Source organism: Bactrocera oleae, chromosome 3, assembly GCF_042242935.1.
Source record: "Bactrocera oleae isolate idBacOlea1 chromosome 3, idBacOlea1, whole genome shotgun sequence".
In the NCBI taxonomy this organism is placed as follows: Eukaryota; Metazoa; Arthropoda; class Insecta; order Diptera; family Tephritidae; genus Bactrocera; species Bactrocera oleae.
The window spans coordinates 75,895,367-75,921,801 of record NC_091537.1 but is presented as its reverse complement, the minus strand read 5'-3'; the positions used below and the strand labels follow the sequence as shown (position 1 = coordinate 75,921,801).

General features: G+C 31.5%; 1 protein-coding gene across 2 annotated transcripts; it reads left to right on the top strand.

Moving 5' to 3' along the window:
- Nucleotides 1–350: 350 nt before the first annotated feature.
- On the top strand, nucleotides 351–24,896 carry daw (activin beta chain dawdle). Of its 2 annotated transcripts, none has more exons than XM_036376563.2 (5): nucleotides 351–1,118; nucleotides 18,876–20,274; nucleotides 20,381–20,638; nucleotides 23,670–24,052; nucleotides 24,138–24,896. In XM_036376563.2, exons 2-5 carry the CDS (start codon nucleotides 19,236–19,238, stop codon nucleotides 24,306–24,308), a joined length of 1,851 nt encoding a protein of 616 aa, XP_036232456.1. In that variant the 5' UTR covers nucleotides 351–1,118; nucleotides 18,876–19,235; the 3' UTR covers nucleotides 24,309–24,896. The 2 variants fall into 2 exon arrangements, with proteins under 2 accessions (XP_036232456.1, XP_014095405.1); XM_014239930.3 differs by lacking the exon at nucleotides 351–1,118 and adding an exon at nucleotides 17,018–17,223.
- The last annotated feature ends 1,539 nt before the right edge of the window (nucleotides 24,897–26,435 follow it).

The window sequence follows — 26,435 nt, the reverse complement described above, 5'->3', positions numbered from 1 at the left end:
CTTTTCACACCCGCAACGCGTTTAGCGCACAAGCTATTGCCAATAACTTCATAGCTTCGAGTGTTATTGTTGTTGTCATTGTGCACGTATTAACGCTGTTATTGTTCTATATATATATATTTTTTTTTTTTTTTTTGGTTTTGACGAACTGTGGCTGCTGCTGATCGTATCAACGCGACGTTGAAAAACCCCACGAGTAGGCGCTTCGACAGTTGCTGATTGAAATACGCACACACACACACGCACACACGTAGGTACACACTTGCAGACTAGCATTTATGATTAGCATCTGCTGCTGCTGCTGCAGCTTTTGAGCCTACAAACAGCGACACAGCCAATTCATACAGTCTGCTTGTGTCCAATGTACGCCGGGGAAGTCATCTCGCAAATTATTCACTCGTAGGAGATCCCAGCGTTTGGACGTGTTGTTACACTTTCGGAAATAAATAGAAACGGCATTTGGTTTTCAAATAATTAAATGAAAGTGATTTCAACAGCAACAGCAATCAGTGAAAGTCAAAAGTGTGCCACAAGAGTTGTGGAATAAAAAACAAAAAATTCAACAAATTAGTAAACTAATTAAAAAGTGACAATAAAAATTAATAATAAAAACACATACATACGTACATACTTATATATATATAAGAAGAAATAAATATATGCATGCATCTAAAGTTCAAAGTTTGCTGCACACAAATATAAATAAATAGTAAAAAAAACTAAACACTAATTACACACATTAGGAGTAACCGAATAGCAAATGATATATAAATAAAAAACATTAAAGAAAAACAAAACAATTCTAAAAAAAAATTCAAGAGGCTAAAAGGTGGACACGCGCAAACTAATTAATCATAAATACGTAAAAAAAATTACACAATTTCAAAAAACGAGTAGCCAACAGTGCAAAGCAAGATTTTTTCAAGTGTCATTTTCTGCTGATAATTAAAATTAAACTCGTGAAGTCGACAAATAAAATGTAATAAGAAATATGAGTTGAACATTTTAAAAACGCATAACGGATTTCTAAAGTTTATATGTTTAAAATGATTTCGTGGCATATATATGTACATATGTAAATCGACTAAAAACTATTAAAACAATTTTTGTTTATAAAGGTGAGTGGATATTATTTTCATTAGAAAAAAACACTGTGAAGTGAATTGGTAATGTAATAAAATATATGTTTGTGCCGAAATTAAGTTTTGAACTGAGTTTTATTAAAACGATGGTTTAGTTTTTGCAATGTCCATGTATAAAATCATGGAACATTTTTTTAATGTCTACAAATAATTATTCTTCTGTGGTTTTCGAAAAAATATTAAATTTTTTAATATAAATAAAAGTAAGTGAAGATAAAATATTTTTTGAAAAAAAACGGATATATATTATAAAAAATTTTGAATACATAAAATTTGTGCAAATCGATCAATTTTAACAAACTTTGGTTTTCAAGAAACCATTTTTTTGTTTTAATTTTCTTGGAAGCAATATTTTAAAATCAAATATAATTTTTGGAATATAGTAGTATAGTTATATATTTATATAATGTGCTAATCAATAAACGGCGCTATTTCCATAGTCTCAATTAATTTTTGTGATATAAAGAAAAAAATAATTTATAGAAACATATTTGTGTAAAATTTCAGTAAAAAAAAGTTAAGGAAATCTCTTCGTGTTGTTATATATTGTTTTCCTAAAATATGAGTATTATTTAAGCTTTCATAAACTTTGTATATTAAAAGCTTTTAAAAAATCTTTTTTAATTTCATAGAATGTGAATCATAAATCCGAATGTTTCTTATGCAAAATATTATATTATGCTGTTTTTATAATCGCTAATACGACTGGTAAACCCAAACTAGTAGGGCTTTATAATAGCCTAGTAATAGTGAAAGGCATATTGAAAAGCTTATAAACCCAATTATTATTATATTTTTGTAAAAGGATGAGCTTTTTAGAAATATATTACATATTATTTAAATGTTTATAACTATTGTAACTCTCTATTTGTACGATAATATTATTATTTTAACACACAATATAAAAAGTTCATTTTCATTATTAAATGCTCTTTTGAAATATTAATAATTTCATACGTAGTAAGTTTTGTGACAGAAACAGCAGTGAGCTTTCAGTGAAAACTTGCGAAGTAGATAATTAGGTAGACTTCCTTAAACTATGCTACGACTATAACTGTTTTAAAGATCTATATGTTTTTTGGATAATTTATAATAAATAATCAGGATTTTATCATATACATATCTACTTAGGATGGCTAAGATAAACTGATAAAGCAATGTTTACAATGTACTGCAAAAAGCTCACAACAGATGCCTCTAAATACAGTTATCAAACTATCAAGTTTTTGAGCATAAAATACTTTCCTATCTTTTTTGTAACCATATATCATGATAATTTCTTAAAAACGCCTGATTAGAATATGTTATTATACTAACAGCAATGTATGTATGTATGTGAAGTTATATATTTTAAAAATTTCAGTTAACGCAATGAAACGAAATAGTTCTTTATACATTATTATGTATTAATAGGAGTTGTAATCACATACATACATACATGTATATACTATCTTTTATATATTTTCATATATACAGCTATGCACAGAAAAGTAGCACACTTACAAAATTTTTTTCAAACCATGGTTTTTTGCCCATTTTTATGTCATATGTTTTATACTTATTTTTAGAAACTTGTTTTCGATGTGATTTTATATAAGAAAGAATAAACACTAAATAAAATGAACCAATTTTAATTTGCCTTTTATTTAAGTCGACGTTAACCGCTTTCGGCTGCACACAGCACTATATTTCTTGTTACCATGTTAATACTTTGTCATATGGCCCCGATTTTTCAAGTCTAACATCTGCGAGTTAAGCTCTCCGCTAGTTTGTGACATCTGCTCTGTGGAATGGAATACCACGCTTTCTTAATTCGAGTCCAAAACTCGTCCGAATTTTTAAATTTTTTTTTGCCCGATCTTAACTTTTACATCATTACATAAGTTCTCTAACGGGTTAAGATCGGGACTTTGCGCTGGCCATTCCAATACATACATATTTTTGATAGATAACAAATCCTTGCACAACTTCCGATTTTGAAAGGAGTAATGATCAATAATAACCAAGTGTGATATTTCGCTAAACACCTGCAATATGCAAATTTTTCAAAAAACCAGCAAGAAAATACTAAGAATAGTAATACATTGATTGCCTTTACACATTATACTGGTCAACGTAAACACTCAAGTGAAAAATAAATCTTTGACTTTTATTAGAAATAAAAACAATTTTATCTCAAATATTTAAATAAAAAAGTATGCTATTTCTCTGTGCATAACTGTAACATAACTATATTTGGAACTTTTTTTTCTACCTACATCCTACAAGTAAAGTTAGAGACTTTTTCGAAAATTTGGTAAAGTTTTGAAGTTTGGTTCTAGACAATAAAGGGGTTTTGAAGCGCGCAATTCCATGGGTTCAGAAATCCCAGAAGGACTATCATTGCCAACATTTGTAGCTTTATCTAACATTTGTAGCTATATCTAACATTTGTAGCTACATCTATGCTATGACTTCGTATGTGGCAACATAAAAGCTTTGCTTATCACAACAAAAAGAGAGCGTTCTGCTATCTCTCTAACTATGTATGTGCCATGTGTACTCGTAAAAGAGAGTGTTGATAGAATGAAGCTTTCCAAATACTCTAATGTAAGTCTGGACTTCTATATTATTTAACGAATGGTGGGGAGGAACAATAGCTTTGTTATCCCATTGAATATTTGACTAACGAATCTCAAGTATGTTTATACTGATTTTTTTTATAATTAAAGTTTATGGATTTAAAAATGGGGTTCTAAGAACTTTTATTTGGTTCTCACTATATTTTATGAAAATATAATATTATTTTAAGAAGATTATGTGTTTTGCGAAACCGCTTTCTAGACTTCAACCAGAGAATGTTGATGAGTAGAGAAGGAGCAAATGTTAGCAGTACTAAAATGTTAATTACGATGGAGGAACATCGAAAACGCGCAAATTGGAAAATAAAATTTCACCACAACTATCAGGGTACGAAACGAACTACACCACTCTATAAGCAAAATGTATACACATACATATGCACAGATGTTCTTTGATATGCGCATAAACAAAACTTAAAATAATAAAAACGAAAGAAATTGACTTCTGACAGGAAAATATTAATAATCAGGGAAATAATATTAAAATAGAATTCAAATATCATTTCATAAAAAAGGGTTATAAAAATAAAAAATAGTATAATATATAAAAATATGATAGGATTTGAACTTAGGCAAAACATTTTATTGCAATAAGGAAGTGTGCTATACAAGCAGCACCAGAGATGATATTAAAACATATTTGTCTAATCTGTGAACTCAAACAGCTATTGTTGTTTACTTGCTTCAGTGTTTATATGTCTATATGTGAATATTCTTGAAATTGCCTTCCTTCATTCGCATGTCCAAATATATTTGCATATATGTACACATATGTACACATATGTACACATATGTACACATATGTACATATGTATGTACCTCAATATGTCTTTCGCAAAAAATCAAACATTCGCGCAAGTGACAAAAAAACGTAGACGCACCATCATCGACCAATAATATTCAAGCGAACTCGCGGCTTATTTTCTAAGTATTTCATATTACAACGACAACAAATTCATTCATAAGGAACGTGCGTCTGCTTCAAAGCAAAGTGCGCTCGTTCATAACTCTGCGCCGCGCTATTTTTTCTGTGCGCCTGGTAAGCCACATTTGGTTTTCATATAGAATTCCTACCGCAAATGCGCGAAAATAAAAATGAATGAAATTGAATTTGAATGTCTTCAGTAAAATTGAAGAATCAGCAAAATTTCAATTTTAGAATTTGTATCACTGAAAATCCTACCATCCCCCTCGCATTTGTATGTTGCCCACAAGCTGCTGCCTCTCAACATTTGCTAAAAATCAGAAATTGAAGAATTTGTCTGATGTTCACTTCAGAAAGGAGAATTGGCAACATGACCTATTAGCGAGTTTAAATAATATTTATATTTTTGCATATTATGCACTATATATGGCATTAAATTAAAAAATTTATATAAAATTGCCATTCATAAGAAATCTTTAACTACTTCTATATATTCTAAGCACAGTCCATATAGTACTTTTATATGTTTATTTATTATCATTATTTCATAGTTTGTCGATTTAGCCCATTTATCCAAATACGACGCTATGAAAATGCAGCCCAATTGGTAATCGCAATATTTCAAAAGAGCATAAGTCAACTTTCAACAGCAAAGCCCTGCAAAAAGGACAAACGAGACAACATAGCCGATCGACATTGTCGTAAAATTGTCGATTGAAACAAATTTTGTCAACTCCGCCACGATGCGCAAAATTCGGCGTCAATATGTATGCGAGCTCATATGTATATATGTATGTTTGTCGTCATTTGGTTACTTTCAACAACACAATGTCTGCGCGAACTCGCCGTTATTTCGTTGGCTTGCCACTATACACAGAGGCGTTCTAACTGAGGACTCTTAGTATATTATTATGTTGCTTAATTTGTATTGAAAAATACTGATGCATTTATGAATTATTTTCGTACTATAATATATATTATATATATATATAAATACACATAAACGCATACCTATAATCGTTTTTAAACTAAATTCGATAAATAAAATATATATCTGAAATAATTATGTGGCAGTGCGCCCCAATCCCTCCTTGCCTGCGATCGTTCTACTCGCAAAAAGCAAAAAGTGTGGACAAAAGTCATTGCTTGTGCGGGGCAAGAAGAAGCAAGCATCAGCGTACGTGTACTCATGAATGTATGTGTGATTATCACATTTGTGTAAATACGCATAAATAAAGGAATATGCAATAAACCCAAACATATGAACATATTTTCCTGAAATATTTTAATTATCTCAGGAAGTTAAATATGCTATTAAAGTAATTGAATTATGATATGCTTAGATTCCAATTAATAAAATAAAAATTAAATAAAATTTCAGTTTCATGAGTTTTAGGATTCGAACGTATAGGTTCGTATTCGGATTGTGCTTAACCCCTTCCCGCTTACGACCTCAGCCACCACAAAAGTGGAAACGTGGCCGCTTAGCCACCGTTTTATTATTATCATTTGTTTAATAAGTATATTGCTTACGCAACGCACATACATAAGTTGGAAAAATAGCCTATTAAATGTTTATTTTATTATGAATTCTGGGGTTTTTACCGGTAATACAGATTTTTAATTCAAAAGGTTTTTCATAATTATAAATTTGTCATATCATAGAAATTGAAAACATAAATCTAAATAGGTATGCGCAACGATTTTTCATATAGGAATATTCGTTGTGTCTATTTATAGCATTTCGCACATTGTGTGGTGTATTTTTCTTTTTCGAAGTTATATTTTTCGATGTTCCTTCATGTGGAATTACAAATTAGTACTCAAAAAGTTTTCATTTAACATTTGCTCCTTCTCTACTCATCAACATTCTCTGTCTCTGGTCATAGTTCATCTTTCCTCAAATTAGAAATAATCTACTTAATTCGGCAAAGGCAGAGAATGTTGATTATATTATAAATTTGTCATATCATAGAAATTGAAAACATAAATCTAAATAGGTATGCGCAACGATTTTTCATATAGGAATATTCGTTGTGTCTATTTATAGCATTTCGCACATTGTGTGGTGTATTTTTCTTTTTCGAAGTTATATTTTTCGATGTTCCTTCATGTGGAATTACAAATTAGTACTCAAAAAGTTTTCATTTAACATTTGCTCCTTCTCTACTCATCAACATTCTCTGGAGAAAGCAAGCAGAGTGTTTTATAGTTGAATGGCACAGAAGAGAGTACCATATATTTAACAACATGTTTTTTTCACACTATAATATAAGGTCTAGAAATCCTCCATAAGCCAAATGTTGGAGAGTGGCTTAAGTTTATAATAAAATTATATGCGTACATTTGTACTTATTTAACAGCAACCCTAACATAACATAATACAACATAGCACACCAAACTATCTGAATGACTAATACACTTAATTCGAATTAAATGATTATGGCATTTGCTGCCACAAAGAGTATATAATTATTTTATTGATATGATAGTGCTCGCTTAAGAAAAGCAAATACATATAGTTATGTGTCGGCATTATCACACCTGTTAATTGTATGCTTAGGCTTTGTGTGTGCAAAAAACTAAAAAACTGTTGGCAATAAAAATTTTAAAATCAAACACATATGTAGGAGCTTTTAAAGCAACTTATATATTTTATTTTTTAGCGCTACTTATTCAACTGTTTAGTGGTAAGCATGCGAAAGTCACGTGTCTAACATATGCTGACAATGCGGTGGCTGCGTGAATTCGCAAGCCGTTACCACATGAATTTAAAAAGAGAAAATGTGTCGTGCCGGTATTTTAGAAGATTATGGCATGAAAAAGTTCAGAGGGGTGGTGTAAAATGTATTTCATTATAAATTTAATTTAAGTATTAACTGATAAAGTAGAGCAAAGAGTATTTTTTTATACACATATGACTGTTTGTACCCATGTATGTACAGAACTCATCAACTTAATCAGTAGGAAATATCAATTGGTTGACAAAAATGAAAAAGCGTAATTTGTTTGATAAAATATTATTTACTAGGCTTTTTACTTGGCCACGCTAGAAAAATACAATTAACTGGCAGATTTTTATCAAAAAGTTGAGAATGAGACACACGCTATTGTAGGAAGTAATCAGCGCATTCGTGGCACTAAAACAGTTAAAACAAAAACACATGACAGATTAGTCAAGTATAGCGCCAGGAGTACTTGAACGAAATGTATTACTTACTTTTTTGATCTGACCGGCATCGATTATCTAAAGCAATAATGACTGTAATCTATAATCTCCGAATATATTGCTCAAATCAAACGACTATAGCAAACTTAACAAATTACTCGATCAAAGTCTACATAAAGCTCTTTTTATACGCTTTTATGCTACAAAAAAATTAACATTTGTACAACAAATACTCTTATTATAGCTTCGGTGCAGATTGCCTAAGTTTGGAGAGCATATAGAGTGATAGGCCACTTCTTAACGAAATTTATGTATACAAATTAATATAGGTATATGTAAATTGCTATCGGTTTTTTTCATTTATTTCATAATTAATTAAAATTACATGTGTATTGAATATTTTTTTCATTACTAAAGATGATTACATAAAATTACATAATGGTATATAAGAAGAAGGTGTAAGAAATCAATATTAAATTTATTATATTTCCATTTGGAATGTGCGGCTTAAATTCTTATTTTAAGGATTAAGTGATTCAAGCAGGCTACGAAATACTCAAATGATTTAAGGTAAAAATGCACTTTGATGCTTGCCATTCGCTAAAACTGCGACTACTAACTAGAAAACTGTGTTTAAGCCTAGATTAAGCAGCTAGTGTAACTAGCATTGAAATTTTCGAAAACAGCTGTAGCTAGGAATTATTAAAATGAGTAGCTATATAAATGAGCGTGGACTTAGTCTTGAAAATTAAAATTAACCATTAAAAAACAAAAATTTGTTTTCGGAAACTTGTAAGACCTCTGCACCACCTCACGCAACAAAAAATTTATTTTTAACTTTTCTCTTTTGGTATTTACAACGCGCCTTCTTCGTCTTATCTTCTTTGTGGCTTAAGGAGGCTTTTGCTTACATGCACACATACATATATACACACATACACTGGTACGTTTGTAACGTTTTTTGAACTACAGTTATGCCATGGAATCTCAGCGACCTGCTGTAAGTCACACAAACGAGAGCATACATGCAAAACAAGCCGCCATTTTATTTAACGCACATTCGTTGCCGATCTCTGATTGGTCACTTCTTCGTACGCGATAATTGTGTGGGTAGGCGTAGCTTGTTAATGTCAAATGATGAACTTTTTTTTGAGGTATTGTCACAAGCTCAATTTACACCGGCGCGCCGTTTGTCTGATTGCCGTAATCTGCAACAATAATAACAACATATGTATGTTTGAATGTGCGACGGATTCTTGAAGGTTATTTACCGCAACGAAGTGCCATATTTTTCACTGCAATTCTGCTCAAATGTTCAATGCACTCGCAAATATTCGAAACCGCAAATTTTTTCTTAACATTTATTTTTGGGACACATACAGTACTACAGTGCAAAACTGCGCCCATTTATATGTTGACAATCTTTGTTGCGGCCATTTCAAAGGTTAGAAAAGGTGATTGAAGGCGCTGCAAATAATATGGTTTGTTTTGTATATTATGGGAATTTTATGGACCATGTGATTTGAAATTTCGCAAACAATGTGAATAAACTTTTATTTGCCGCAACGTAACGCACCTATTTGCGTCCAAATTCAGTTCTCTAGGTCATTCACAAGCTTCAATAGACTTTCCGAATACACATGACGCCATACAATGTGGCAGAGATAAGTATGTGCAAGTGGTTGGTTTGAAAATACGGTTATTTTTGCGCATAAGGTCCGGTTTCGTGAGAAATCATAACTAGAGTACTAAAGTTTATACAGTTGCATAGTAAGCTCTCTTCTACAGCGTTAAAGAAAATAACATTTTTTCTTAGGACGTCGGTACAGCATCGTTGAGAGAGCACAAAGCCTAATGAAAATATGTAACTATAAAGATGTGTATTTTGTAACTTTAACCATTTTCTAATATCGTTAAAGTGCTCTGAAATGCACTTTTATTCTCAAAAGAGCTTGTTTCGTTATTTTGGAGTCTCAGGTACTCATAAATATGTTGAGTACAAATTTTAAGAGAAATTTATTACATGACGTCCCTATACCGTTGCTGAGAGCGAGAGAAATATGTGGAAACAAGGCGCTTATGAGAAAAAAAACATATATTCTCCGCTTAATTTGCCGATTTTAAATTATTTTCCATATATTTAATTCTTAAACACATTTTTTTTATAAAGTTACATCTGATAAGTTTAAAAAGAGGATCAATATGCATTTCGGTTAAAATTTTGTATACATATACAATATATAAAATTATTGGCATATTTAATAAAAAAAAAACGTTTAGTTTTTTTTTCATCGAAGCATTAAAAAAAATTTTTCCATACAAGATCTATACAATATATAAAATTATTGGCATATTTAATAAAATAAAAACGTTTAGTTTTTTTTTCATCGAAGCTTTAAAAAAAATTTTTCCATACAAGATCTTGATTTTGATCGGTCAGTTTGAATGACCGCTATATGCTATAGTGGTCCGACTTGAACAATTTGTTCGGTGATTATAGCGTTGTCTTGGATAATAATCTATCACAAATTTCGTAAAGATATCTTGCCAAATAAATAAGTTTTTCATACAAGCAATTCAGTCTGATCGTTCAGCTTATATGGCAGCTATATGCTATAGTGGTCCGATATTGACGGTTTTAACAAATGAGTACTTTCCTGTAGAGATAAGAACATGTGCAAAATTTCAGATCGTTGTCTTAAAAACTAAAGCACTAGTTCACGTATAAACAGACCGATAGATGGACATGGCTAAATCGACTCAGCTCGACACGCTGATCATTTATACAATACATACAATATATACATAGATAAATATTATAGTGTCTCCGACTTTTTCTTCTGCGTTTTACAAACTTCGTGGCAAACTTAATTAACTCTGTTCAGGGTATACTAATAATATCATATGATAACGGTACTTTAAAAGCACAGCAAGTAATTTTGATTAGTTTGAGCACCACAAGAATATTTGAGTATACTCAACAGTAAAGAGCTGCTCTAACATGAATAATTGGTGATTGAAACAACTCGCGCAGCTGTTCTAGAAAATGAACTTTCAAATTTATGTATGTATATACATACATATAATAACTTATATATTTTCTACAATTAAATGTTTTATTAAAAATAATTTAATTAAAATGCTTTAAATAAAGTCGTTACTCTCCGTATTCCCACGAAGTTTATAAATATGACCGCTCAATTCACTATTTATAAACATTTATTCTTCAAAATCAATATTCCAGTTCACAAAACAGAAATCACGTGTAACAAAAACGAACAAAGCTGTATTTAAATTGCAAATCATTGAAAGTACTTAAGTGACGTCATTAGCAATTCATTACCGCAATTTCTAGAGATTACAATTGGCATGTTTTGTAGTTGAGTATTAACAGCTTAGACGATACGATATACTGAAGTATTCGCCTAAGCATTTCACATATTTAAATAAACCGTTACAAAGTGTAGCAAAGTAGTATCAGAGAATGATGAAAAATCGTTGCGCATACCTATTTAGATTTATGTTTTCAATTTCTATGATATGACAAATTTATAATTATGAAAAACCTTTTGAATTAAAAATCTGTATTACCGGTAAAAACCCCAGAATTCATAATAAAATAAACATTTAATAGGCTATTTTTCCAACTTATGTATGTGCGTTGCGTAAGCAATATACTTATTAAACAAATGATAATAATAAAACGGTGGCTAAGCGGCCACGTTTCCACTTTTGTGGTGGCTGAGGTCGTAAGCGGGAAGGGGTTAAGCACAATCCGAATACGAACCTATACGTTCGAATCCTAAAACTCATGAAACTGAAATTTTATTTAATTTTTATTTTATTAATTGGAATCTAAGCATATCATAATTCAATTACTTTAATAGCATATTTAACTTCCTGAGATAATTAAAATATTTCAGGAAAATATGTTCATATGTTTGGGTTTATTGCATATTCCTTTATTTATGCGTATTTACACAAATGTGATAATCACACATACATTCATGAGTACACGTACGCTGATGCTTGCTTCTTCTTGCCCCGCACAAGCAATGACTTTTGTCCACACTTTTTGCTTTTTGCGAGTAGAACGATCGCAGGCAAGGAGGGATTGGGGCGCACTGCCACATAATTATTTCAGATATATATTTTATTTATCGAATTTAGTTTAAAAACGATTATAGGTATGCGTTTATGTGTATTTATATATATATATAATATATATTATAGTACGAAAATAATTCATAAATGCATCAGTATTTTTCAATACAAATTAAGCAACATAATAATATACTAAGAGTCCTCAGTTAGAACGCCTCTGTGTATAGTGGCAAGCCAACGAAATAACGGCGAGTTCGCGCAGACATTGTGTTGTTGAAAGTAACCAAATGACGACAAACATACATATATACATATGAGCTCGCATACATATTGACGCCGAATTTTGCGCATCGTGGCGGAGTTGACAAAATTTGTTTCAATCGACAATTTTACGACAATGTCGATCGGCTATGTTGTCTCGTTTGTCCTTTTTGCAGGGCTTTGCTGTTGAAAGTTGACTTATGCTCTTTTGAAATATTGCGATTACCAATTGGGCTGCATTTTCATAGCGTCGTATTTGGATAAATGGGCTAAATCGACAAACTATGAAATAATGATAATAAATAAACATATAAAAGTACTATATGGACTGTGCTTAGAATATATAGAAGTAGTTAAAGATTTCTTATGAATGGCAATTTTATATAAATTTTTTAATTTAATGCCATATATAGTGCATAATATGCAAAAATATAAATATTATTTAAACTCGCTAATAGGTCATGTTGCCAATTCTCCTTTCTGAAGTGAACATCAGACAAATTCTTCAATTTCTGATTTTTAGCAAATGTTGAGAGGCAGCAGCTTGTGGGCAACATACAAATGCGAGGGGGATGGTAGGATTTTCAGTGATACAAATTCTAAAATTGAAATTTTGCTGATTCTTCAATTTTACTGAAGACATTCAAATTCAATTTCATTCATTTTTATTTTCGCGCATTTGCGGTAGGAATTCTATATGAAAACCAAATGTGGCTTACCAGGCGCACAGAAAAAATAGCGCGGCGCAGAGTTATGAACGAGCGCACTTTGCTTTGAAGCAGACGCACGTTCCTTATGAATGAATTTGTTGTCGTTGTAATATGAAATACTTAGAAAATAAGCCGCGAGTTCGCTTGAATATTATTGGTCGATGATGGTGCGTCTACGTTTTTTTGTCACTTGCGCGAATGTTTGATTTTTTGCGAAAGACATATTGAGGTACATACATATGTACATATGTGTACATATGTGTACATATATGCAAATATATTTGGACATGCGAATGAAGGAAGGCAATTTCAAGAATATTCACATATAGACATATAAACACTGAAGCAAGTAAGCAACAATAGCTGTTTGAGTTCACAGATTAGACAAATATGTTCTAATATCATCTCTGGTGCTGCTTGTATAGCACACTTCCTTATTGCAATAAAATGTTTTGCCTAAGTTCAAATCCTATCATATTTTTATATATTATACTATTTTTTATTTTTATAACCCTTTTTTATGAAATGATATTTGAATTCTATTTTAATATTATTTCCCTGATTATTAATATTTTCCTGTCAGAAGTCAATTTCTTTCGTTTTTATTATTTTAAGTTTTGTTTATGCGCATATCAAAGAACATCTGTGCATATGTATGTGTATACATTTTGCTTATAGAGTGGTGTAGTTCGTTTCGTACCCTGATAGTTGTGGTGAAATTTTATTTTCCAATTTGCGCGTTTTCGATGTTCCTCCATCGTAATTAACATTTTAGTACTGCTAACATTTGCTCCTTCTCTACTCATCAACATTCTCTGGTACTGCTAACATTTGCTCCTTCTCTACTCATCAACATTCTCTGGTACAACAAGTATGTATTTTTGCGATGTGAGCTTTCAGTTTCAATTATATATTATATTAACAGATGGCAGTAAGCAAATATTTTATTGAGCTTCAGAAGTTTAATATTCTTCATCAATATCTTTCCAGAAATCTTTTATTAAGAACTTTGCTATAAAAGTGCTTATTGTGTAAGGATTTTGAATCAAGTTTCAATTATACTTCTATTAAGAGACGACAGTATATTGTATTTGACTTATCTTTTAATAACACATTTCTTAATTGTTAACATAAAATATGAAGTGTTTAAGCTATTATGAGAACAAAACAACATTTTTTAAAGTTTCATTGTTTATATTATATTTCTTAAAAGCTGCTTTTTCCTTCTTGACTGTCAAAGCTGTGCCTTTGGTTTTCCTGATAACCTTTTCTATTTTACTTATCTGTTAATTATAAATCTTTTACTAGTTCAGCTAAAAAATTTAACATATTTACGTTCGAAGTTACGAATTTTTAAATTAAAAAAAATTAATCCCAAAATCGGAATTTAAAATTGAAAATTTAGTTTCTAATCCAAGATGCTTGGTATTGAAAATTTAGTTTTCAATGCAAGCTATTTGGGATTAAAAATTAAAAATTGAAAATTTTTTTTATTATTTAATATAAAATTTTAATTAAACATTTTGTTTATTTTTTAATATAAAAATTTAATATTATTAATCCCATAATCAGAATTAAAAATAGCTAAATTGAAATCGTTTAAATGTGTAAGTTTGCCGACCAGTGCATGATGGCTCGGTACGAGCTCTAGTTCAAAATGGTGGAACATGTTTGGAATTTTTTTTTTCCAAATCGGATTAAAAATAAAGAACAAATTTTAACACATTAAAAAAAAATTGTGGTGGCTGTCATTACAATTTTTTTTCAATGCGGTGTTTTGAATTAAACAATTTAAAAATTATTTTCAGTTAAGGTTTGGCTGTTAAAAAAAAAAATTCAAAAGTTAATTCAATTATATTTTTAATGCATTATTTGCAATCTTGCTTAGGTCGTTATTTTTAGAATTTAATTGAATTGTTGGAATTAGTTTCCTCATAAGAACTTATTAACAGTCCTGATGTGTCAAATTGTATATATATAATATAAGATGTATTTTAAAAAGTAAATACTTTCTTGGAAATTTAACGCATTTTATACAATCTTAATTAGTTTAGCTTTAATTTTAATCATATGTAGTAAACTTGCCGCAGATTTGCTTTAAAACTAACAAATGTCTAAAGATTATTTTAATATATTCTATGATCCACTTATATTCCGTTATTTAATCAATTCCAACATAGCTCAAATGTATAGCTTTAAAGCATTTGGTCAGCAGCTCAGCTGGATGCTGATCACTATTTTATAAACTTTTTTCAATTCAATAAAATTAGTTCAAGGAAACATAGTAAATTTCGCAAATTTCGTTCCAATATTGCAATAAAATTTTTTACTTTGTAAAAGATTTGTAAATTATCAGCCAAAACGACTTAGGGTCACTTTTGACTTTCTTACGAAAGCAAAAAGTCGAAAAAAAAATTCCATTCCTAATCAATGTCAAGCAATTGTAATTGCTGAGGCGGACATTCTTTATTATAATTAATTTTTAATGTCAGCAGCTGATGAAATCGATATGCGCTAGCACGTATGTATGTAAACTTACTAGCTTGCTAGCATGAATAGAGCGTACGAACCTGTCAATGGTGATCTTTAGCACTCTATCGGTTCAATCAGTATGGCATTCAAATTGATAGCATTATCATATTCATGTAATTAATCACGCATTTAGTTAAATATACAAATTCAAAAACATATATATTATATATACATATGCCTAAGCATGCGAGTATGCGCGCATTTATTGCCGCGTGCCAGAAACACGTACGAATGTGTATTTAATTGTAATGATAACAATTTGTACAAAGCATCAGCAACCAAATGTCACGACGTGATCTACGTGAGATCATTGATCTAATTGCTCATTCGTTAATTGAAATAATGATTGCACAAAAATTATTCCCGCGAGCAGTAAACTCTATTATTTTGCTTTTTGTTTGTAGGCGCCACTTTTGGCATTCCTGATCTTGGGAATTTCATTGTGGTGAATCGGCGCGCTAAATTTAGATAAATTACTGGGGCGCCGGGAATATTCTTGAATGCAACAGCTGCGCTGCGGCTTGAGTAAAAATAGCACAAAAACGTGTCTGACTGTGTTAGCGCCACGAATTGCAAATTCTTGCGGGCGATGTAATTAAAGCAGCGATCACTTCTTGTATTCAGTTTTTGTTGTTGCACCTTTTCTTCCGCTCCGCGCTCAAGGTATATGTGCTATGTAATTTTGCCAACGCTTGCATAAATAGCGTATACTACATTATTTTTTTTGCTGCATTGCGAAGCCGTCGTCCACGCGCAGTGACGCGTAGTAATGCGAGTCGTTGAATGGGTTGGCTTGCGACCCAAACGTAATCACGATCGTCTGGCTGACGTACGAGATTTGATTTCTTACAATGCGCACACACACATACCTGCGCGCGTTCATGCATTTTATATGACTTTGTCGTATGCTATACTACTTATAGATACACAGCCGAAATGTGTGCGCGGCGCGTGTGTGTGGCAAATGTTTGACGATCTCTTTTGGTCACTATCTGCTTGGCCGCCAGCTAAGCGCATACGTTTGTATGTGTGTGCGCCTCTAAATTACAAGCAATGTCTGCAGCGCGGTATACGCGCATACTTGATATTTCAATGTTTGGGCCAAGCGCTCACGCTCAGCGCGTTGTGCTTTGTAAGCTGATGCAATTTCATTAGTAATTTCATGACGAAAGGTAATCGCTCTCTGTCTGCATAGTGCAAGCTTGTATATTTTTTGCATAAACACACATTCACGTGTGCACAAAAAAGTGTAGAAGGCAATTTATGCATACATACGAGGATACTTACATACTTACACGCAGACAAACTTACACACAAACACATATGCATAAACAGTTTTTAGTGTGTAGTTTGTGAATGTCTCAAGTAGCCGGTGGGCTGAGCGATAAAGGGCGGTTACGCGGTGTGGGGTGTATAGCGTTCGCCCAATTGCTTTGTAGCTGTAAGCAAAGTGATTGCTTTGATCACTTATTAGTGACGCCGCTGCTAGTGCTGCTGCTGCTGCTGCCGCCAGAGCGTTCCGTAGTTTATTAATAAATCTAGTACGCTCGTTAGTCTGTCACTTCATTCATCAAATGTGTCGCAAGGTGGCAAAACGCGTGTCGCTGCGGTGTCTATTTAAAAAGCTATAAATCACAAAGTCGAAACGCGTTGAAACGGATTGCTTAACAATTAGCAACAAATTGCAACTGTTTGGAGGAAGTAAATTCTAAAGTATTTCAAGTACCAAAAATGCAGATAAGCTTGTAGCTCCTCAAAGGTATACAATAAGTGCACTCAGGTAGTTTATAGATGAAGCAATAATGCTTTACATTAAATATGAGGAAATGTATGCGCGACAATCGACTTTCAAGTATTAGTTAAAAATATATACACACCTAAAAATTTTGCTTAAAATTTTTTCGAGAAATTACGCAGCTAATTTATATTAAAAAGAATTGCTGCCATGCACTACTACGCTCCGAAAAATTAAGCGAAATGTGTGCTGAATATGAGCTGATAGTATTCTAATCATACGTGTGATCGATATGCGAGCGTTTAATTTATTAAATGCGCACTAACTGGTTTGGTGATGATACTTTGAGTATATTTTGAAACAAATGTGAAAAATTACGTTTACTTAAAAAATTTAATAAAATCAGGACTAATACAAAAAGAAAAAAAATTAAAGAAATTTAAATTATATAAAATATTATTATAAAAATTATTAAAAAATTAATCAAAAAAGTTCATAAGAAACGAAAAATTAAAAGTTATCAGAAAAATATTACAGAAAAACTTCATAAAAAATAAAAAATAAAATGTTATAAGATAATTCCTTAAACTTATTATAAAAAAATATATATAAATAAATTAAGAACAGAAAATATATATACCGATAATAGATATAAAAAAATAAAAAAAATAAATATTTTAAAAACACAAAAAAAATTATTAAATAATTTTTAAATGGGATAAAATTGTAAACAATATTGAAAAAATTATTCAAATAAAGTTAATAAGAACTAATAAAAAGACAAAGTTATAAATAAATCCTGTAGCAATATAACATATATAAATAATTATTTTAAGTGATTAAAAATAAATATATATGAAAAAATGACAAAATTATGAAAAAAATAAAAAATATTTAACAGATTTCCGAAAAAGTAAATAGGAAATGAAATAAGGCAATATTATGAAAAAAACTATAGAAAAACTTCCTAAGAATATATAAAATACAATTTTATAAGATAATTTCTTAAATTGCTTTTTAAAATATATAAATAATTTTGGAAAACAGAATTGAAAAAAATCATGAGAAATTATTAAAAAATATTCAGTGCGAAAAAGAAAATACTAAGAAATAGTTTTGAACAGTAATAAAGTACCAACAAAAATTTTTAGAATCCTTTTTTGCATAAAACAAAATTTTAGTAGTGAACTAAGTTAAATAATGGTTATTAAATTTTTTTTTGAACATTTCTTCTAGAAATTTGCATTTTTATCGTTATTAATATATAAAAAATATTGCAATAAAAAAAATCAAATACATTTTTCTCCGGAATTTTTATGCAAATTACATTTCTGTATTCACAGAATTGATAATAGATTGAACTCGCGACGAATTTAGTGACTGTTGGCGCCATTGGCGTCATAGCGCTTTTTTGTATGCCAATAACGAAGCGGTGTCTAGTGTCGAATACCAATAACGTTACTATAACATTACAATTGCGAATATACTTTAAAGAGTAAAAATAAATACTCGACAGCTATGTATATGAGTACACATTTATTTCTGACACTCACTGTACTGCGAAGAAATGTTAATTATTGCAAATATTTAACAAATTAAAATAAATGAAATTTTTAATATTTTTATATAAAAAGTGTGCTTTTTAATAACCAATTATCTGCTTCCTCTCTTTACAGGCGCAATTTCATGACACATAAAAATTTTCAAAGCCCACAAAGTGAAAAATCTCAGTGCTTATAAATATATCTAAATGAATTTGCTTTAAAAAGTGCTAAACATATAAAAACAACAAAAGCAACAGCTTAAAACAAAACTATAGTGTAAACCACCTCTATGTTTTTAAAGCAACAACGGACTAAAGTGGGATTTTTAATGTTACCAAAAAGATAGTAAATTAGTGAACATACAATAACAAAGCATAAATAGCTATCAAACCAAGTGAATACTAACGGTAAATAAGTGATTTAGACTACGAAAATTTCAAACACCAAAGCAAACGCCGCCAACGCACACCGTCCAACCTAAAAAGCACAGCCATGGCCAAATGTTTTATCCTATTCATACTGATCGCCTTCGTCGTGCTCGATCACAGCATTATCTATGGACGTTATCATAGTGACACACACGGTCCAAGCGACACTGACAGCCGGCAAGCGATTGCGCAACACATGCGTCCAGCACAACACCACAACCACCGCCAAATACTGCCGGCACACACATTGCCACACATAGACAAGCGTACGCCGCATGTGAAGAACAATCGGCCGCGTGTTGCTAAGGCGCGACGCATACGACAGTCGTCGTGGCAAGAGAATGTGCCGCTAGATAGTATAAGTAGCGCAGAGCGACGTGCGGAACGCGAAGAAGCCGAAGCGGCGCTGCAACGCTACGTGCACATACAGCGTCACATGGCGCATCAGCAGGAGCATCTGCGTCATCACCAAGAAGAATACGGCCATAACGTAAAGCAAACGCTGAGACGCTCGCAAGAGTGGCAGTCCGAAGAGCAGCAACAGCAGCGCGGCGAAGTGCCGCTGTATCCATTCAATATGCGCATGCCACGTATTTGGCAGCACTTAGGCGGCACCGCGGATGTAATGCTCGGTGATGCGCCGAATTCTGACAGTGTGGAGTCGCAACGTTTCGATGTGTCGCTGCCGCTGGCCGAGAACACAGGCGATTCTGATGAGCTTGATGATTTGTTGGCGCCTACGGTGGAAGCAGAGCAGAGCAATTCGCTGGAATCGTCGGAGTCAGTAGAGAGAGAGCAAAGCTCAGAGGCTGTAAAGCAAAAAGAACGCAGCGGCAAGACGGATTGCCCGAAATGTGAGAGCAGTCGGCGCGTCCAACACATTAGCGAGGAGGAGCTGACACTGCTGCGCATCGAGTATGTGAAACAACAGATCTTGGAGAAGCTGCGACTGAAAGAGCGTCCCAATGTGTCGGCGGTCAGTTTGCCAAAACCCATTTATGAGGGTACAACCATCGATGAAGAGGAAGATGACGGCGCTAAAAATAAGGAAGTCGATGATTACTATGCGCGTACGAGCAAAAAGTTCATCTTCCTACAGAGAGGTGAGTGTAACGGAATTGTAGAGTAAACTATTATATTATTGTACTATTTGAACTTAATGTTCTCTAGCCAATTTTTTACTCACCTACAAACATTTTTCGTTTGCAGAAAAACGCGAATGTCAGCGGTTGGGCACGAATTCATCCATGTGCTTCTCGTTCAAAATCGACGATGCTGATGCCGATGGCTTTGATGTCAATACCGCTGTGCTCTGGCTATTCAAAAGTAAAAGCAAACGCGCACATAGGCGTAAGAGGCCGCGTACAAGTCCGCAAACCATTGTCGTGTCGGAAGTGCAGCAAAACACACACCCGACGTATTTACCAGTCGTGAAAACCATCGCCATACAGGCGATCGATGTGCAAGGTGAGTGTGAGATCATTTTAACTGTGTTATTATGGTATATGAGTTTAAAATATCGGTAGACAAAGAAACAAAATCGAGTAATTTAAGAATTATGAAATGTTTTTAGACGGTGGGCCTAAAAAAATATTGATTTTGAGGCTTTAAAATACATTTTAATACGCTGGTGATCATATTGGGTCATATTGACCCGAAAAAACCATTTACATGTGTATATAAATTTAAATTTTAAATTTGAGACGAATTTTCAAACTTTTGATACATTTTCAATTAGTCAAATATATTTCTGATTAATTACTATTAAACTGATAAGTCGCAATAAACCGGAAACCCGTTATATGCTGTTTAAATAATAAGCTTGTATACAGTGTATATTTCAACGTATATATATTTTGCACCCAACTTAAAGTATATTCTAAGAGATGTTGAACTTGATAATAGTTCAGTTGATTTTATTTCATAAAACCGGTTATTTCCAGCGCTTGTATTATCTCTGTAAGCATATAAATTCATGAAGCTGTAAAAATTTGTAATTCAATAAAAATACATTAAGTCAGTTAAGCACAAAGAAACGATTGATGACTATCAAAAATAATTATGCTTGTCTTACTTACCTACACTTAAACAATAATTATATACTAAAAAAAAAATAATTGGTTTAGCATAACGTGGGGGTCTTTAAAGTGTCATTTTTTATCAATAAGTCAATGGAATTAAATATAAGATTAAAAATAATTAAAATATTGAAATATATACATGAATTCAGGGTTGCGAATTTTTTAAAAAATTTTGAATTAATCATTGATTATTGATGAATTTATTTTTTCATTTTTAAACTAGAAATCGAAAATTTAATTTTAAATCCCAAATATCATGGATTAAAATTTTGGACATATTTTTTGATTTAAAATTGGAGTAACAAATAAAAAAATTATTTTTTAAATTAAAAGCTATAATGAAAAGGGTTAAAAAAGGAAATATTTACACATTTATAACTGAAAACTATAATTAAATGTAACTAAATAAAAATAAGACAAAAAGGGCTAAACTATGTAGCTTGATATGATTAAAAAGCACAAGTTGTCAAAGGCTAAACAAACATTTTTTTTAATTCAAATTTTTTTCTATTTTTTTTTTAATTTAAATTTAGCATTTTAAATCTAAAAATATTCTTTTTTTAATTTTAATTCAAGCTTGGGATTAAAACTTTTTTTTCAATCCGACATATTAATATTTAAAATTTATTTTGAATATTTTATCTGATTTTTGGCTTTTAATTTCTTTATATTCAATTCCTGTTTACAATTTAAAACTATAATACTAAATTATAGTTAAAGACGAACAACAATTTTGAGTCTCGCTTAATTTGGACAGACTTAAGCTATTTTTAAGTGTGAGTAAATAAGCCACGTTACATTTTTCGTATCTAACAAAAATCCCGCGAATACCGATTCACTTTTGGACTTTCGCCGATCACGAGTCTAAAAGAAAATATACCATATAAACAAGTAAGAGTAAGGAACAGTGTACAAAAAAAAAATAATAATAATAAAAAAAAATTTTAAAATAATGAAAGAAATGATGAACTGAAACAGAGATAATTTTTGTTTTCTAAAAAAAAGAATTAACAAGCAAAAATTAAAATTAAACAATATGAAAACAATTTGCAACAACAATGATAAATTCGAAATCATAAAGCGCAGAAAGGAATAGTGAAAGCGCATTATTATTCAAAAAAACAAAGAATAAATAACAAACTACAACACTTTGATTATTAAATAACCGAATATGTGATTATTCATTAAATTAATAGCTTTCACGTTATCTATTATTGCTAATAAATTCTAAAAGTTGCACGCTAACAGATGTTTTTCTTAAATTTAAAGAACCATTGGTTTGGTCATTTGACCTCTTTGATTAAGAAAAATATAATTTTATGGTATATTAAAAGTACATCCGGAAGCACTTTCTTTGGATTTTAGCGCTTCATCAGCAAAAATTTTCCATAATTATTGAAAATAAAGCTATCGAATATATTATATAATTAAAAAAGTAAGTTAATGTAAGTTTTGAAAAAAGTTTAATTTTTATTGAAAATTAAGTAATTTTGTAGTTCTTGCCTTAAAACCTAAATTATGTTATTTGAAGCCATTGAGAATACGTTAACTGCAGAGCTTTCGAAGCTTTCCTAAATTTTATTACAAAGATAAAACTTTCACTTGCACTCTAATTTGTTTAAAAAATTACGGAGAGGTTATTTAGGCAATTAGAAAAAATACCTCAGGTGTCTTTTTTAATGGAAACTAAAAAAAAATTGGAAAATTAATTTAGTTTAAAAAAACATTTTCATAAATTTTTTGAACACTAAATAATTAAATAATAATTCAATATATACAAAGGTTCTTTAAACTATTAAAAATAAGATTTATTTATATTATTTTGACCTAAATTAAAAAAAAAATTTAACAAAAAATATTTTTTAATAAAATACCTTTTAGTATATAGTTTGTTAATAAAATACCTTTCACTCAGGAACGAATAACCTACATTTATGACTATTTTCATTCGAACTGACCAATATTATTAAAATAACAACACATGACAATGACATACCGTTACATAATATGCACCTTGAATTATAGTGAAATATATTCCCCTCAATTTCCAAGTTTGAATTGCTATGGAAATTTGTACAAAAATAGGCAGTAAAAAAATTAGATTAAAATATAGTAATTAAAATTTGAATATTTCAACACTTTGCCGATGCGCCGAACTCCTTATCAAAAGACGAAAAAGTATTAAAAGTAGTTCATTTTTTATTTATATGGTAGACCTTTTTATCAGTTGCGCAACACCAAGGAAATTTCAGCAAATTATTATAGAGCGAAATTAAAAATTTTTTTTTCCCTTTTATGCCTGTGTTTTAGCACAGCCTTAAGTTTATTATTAATCATATTACAAGTATATATCGCCTGATTTCTGTTTATGAAATAAATTTAATAATGACATACATATTTCGTTTTTTTAATTGCAGACGAATGGATGAAGATCGATATTGAATGGCCTATTAAACGTTGGTTCGGCAATCACGATCTCAGCCATCTCATACACATCTCATGCCGCACATGCGACATGGCCTCAATGGAGGAAATGATATCCGTTGACAAGGATTATCGGCCCTTCATAATGGTCGATACACGTAATCGGCGTCGCGCTTCACGCCAGAAACGTGGCATCAATTGCACCGACGGTGTGACGGAGTGCTGCCGTGAGAAGCTCTACATCTCATTCGATGAGATTGGTTGGGGTGATTGGATCATTCAACCGCGCGGCTATGATGCTTACTTCTGTCGCGGCTCCTGTGGCAGCGTAGCCAGTGTAGCACAGTCGGCGACGCATCACAGTGCCTTCTTGCAGGTATTGTATATTGCTTCCACTATTAGATAGACATTTTCTTTTTCGTTTAACTTGTACTTATTCGCTGTATTGTTGTTTCTTGTAGAAAATTGCATTGTCGCGTCGCAACAACCGTGACAGCCAACCGCTTGAGCTGGTACCATGCTGCACCGCCAAACAGTATTCCCCGCTGAAGCTCGTCTTTATGGATAGCAATAATACTGCGACACAGAAAACATTTCCAAACATGGTTATTGAGTCGTGCGGCTGTCGGTAGTCGTCACTGGCTTGCGACACCAGCTGAATACATTACTGTATTATCGCGTTAGTTTCTAAGCTTTTTTTGTCTCAAATGTCTCGCATTAATTTGAAAATCCATAAACATTGCATTCATGACCGTTTTGTAATTATAAGTTTCATTCAGTTAGCTTTAAGTAATCATTTGTTTTTCCATCCAACCAATAGCATTATCGTTGTTAAACCGTTTAGTTTTTTTGTTGCAAATGCTCATCAAACTTAAATCGCTGCCATAAATTAAATTAATTTATATGTAGGCTTAAGTGATTTTATCTTTTTCTGCTGTTTTTTATAAGAACTGCTCAGTACTTAAGCTCTCGAAGAGATATTAGTTACTATATCTGTTAAGATGTTGTATTAATTAGAATTTTACCAAAAATAATTTAAGTAGTTACGCTCTGGAATTGTACACATTTAGTTCAATTTCTAATTAATTACTTTTTTTAAGGCTTAGTTATATTGGGCAGCTCGAGCGCCATTAGTATATTTAAAAAATATAGAATTAAAAGTAACATTAACTAAAATGAAAAAATAAAACCAAAAAATGTACTTTGTAAACACTGTAAAATATGTAATCTTTTTTTCGGACTTGGTAGTCCATCTCATTCAGAATCCATTCCACAGCATTAACGGACATTAAACGATAAGTGGAGTAAACGTTGCCTACATTTAGGCATCTTTACTTAAACGAATCATTTGCTAGCATAGGAAATTGTGCCTCCAACAAATGAGCAGCTCCTTGGGGTGAAAATTAAATGTCCATCATTTCAGATTGATGTCTGAAAAACTGACGGACTGGTTTGCGTATTCACAGACAAACTGACCGACTGATGCATAGACGGACAGACATGGCTTAATCGACCCAGCTCGTCTAGCGTCATTAGGACCAGAAAGTTTCCGGAAGCGGATGTTTTCGCGCAAACGCCTTAAAACGCTCAAATAGTACTCTACTTATTGACTGTCTGTCCCGTTGGAACGAATTTATGAACCAAACCGCGAGTATGGAAAAAAATCAATTTCCGGAAACTTTCTGGTTTTATGGTACAACATGTTGCTATACAGTATAATGAACGATGTGAAGACCAATACCAACGATCAACTACAGTATTCGCCGGATTTGGCCCCATGCGACTTTTTTAAGCTATTGCATAGCTTTTATGGTGAGCTTTTAGCGTGACGACTGAATCAAGAAATTTCGTAACGGAAATAAAACTAACACGATTACAAGATATAACAAGGCAAAATGCTTGCATACTTTTAGGCATATTTTCGTATATCTCAAGCGGAACAAGCAGCAGGGTGATTCAAAAATAATAACATTTACAATAAAATTTTTTTAATGGCAAATAAAAATATAGAATTTAATAGATATAAATTAATAAAAAATAAATTATTCAATATTCGGAGTCATAATATTAGTAACATTATTATTATTTTGGTAAATAGCTACCCCACCTTTTGGAACAGTACCTCGTTTGAATTGAACATTGCAATTGAAATTAGGTATTTCAATCAGATTATCAATGGTAATAAATTTACACTTATCTTGGCTGGCGATTTCAACATCGAACTTATGTTTTTTATTTCAGTTACAATAAACCTATAGTTTCAATGATAAAAATTCCTGTGTAACCTATATTTTAAACAATATTAACTTTTCATTTATTCAATAAAAGAAAAAAAATGTTTTCGTATCGATCACCACACTCAAAAAGTTTAACCTGAATTAATTTCCAAGAAAAAAAAAATACTGCATAAAAAATAAATAAATAACAATAATTGCATAAGACGACAAAAAATGCTATGCAATAGCTTTACCGCGCCAGTCCCCGAGTGCCTCACGTACTTTTTTGTTCCCAAAACTCAAGTTATAACTGTAAAAACCGTTTCAACTCGATTGAGGCCGTAAAAGAAAATTTGCAGAGAGAAGTGACGGCGATCCCCGACAGCGCCTACAAGGTATGTTTCAATGTTTGGAAAAAGAGTTGGCATATGTGTATCGCTTCAGAAGTAGCATATTTTGAAGGCGACAAAATAAATATTGATGAAGAGTAAACATTTTTCGTTTTATTAACAATTTCCACAAACTTTCTGGTCTTAATGCATA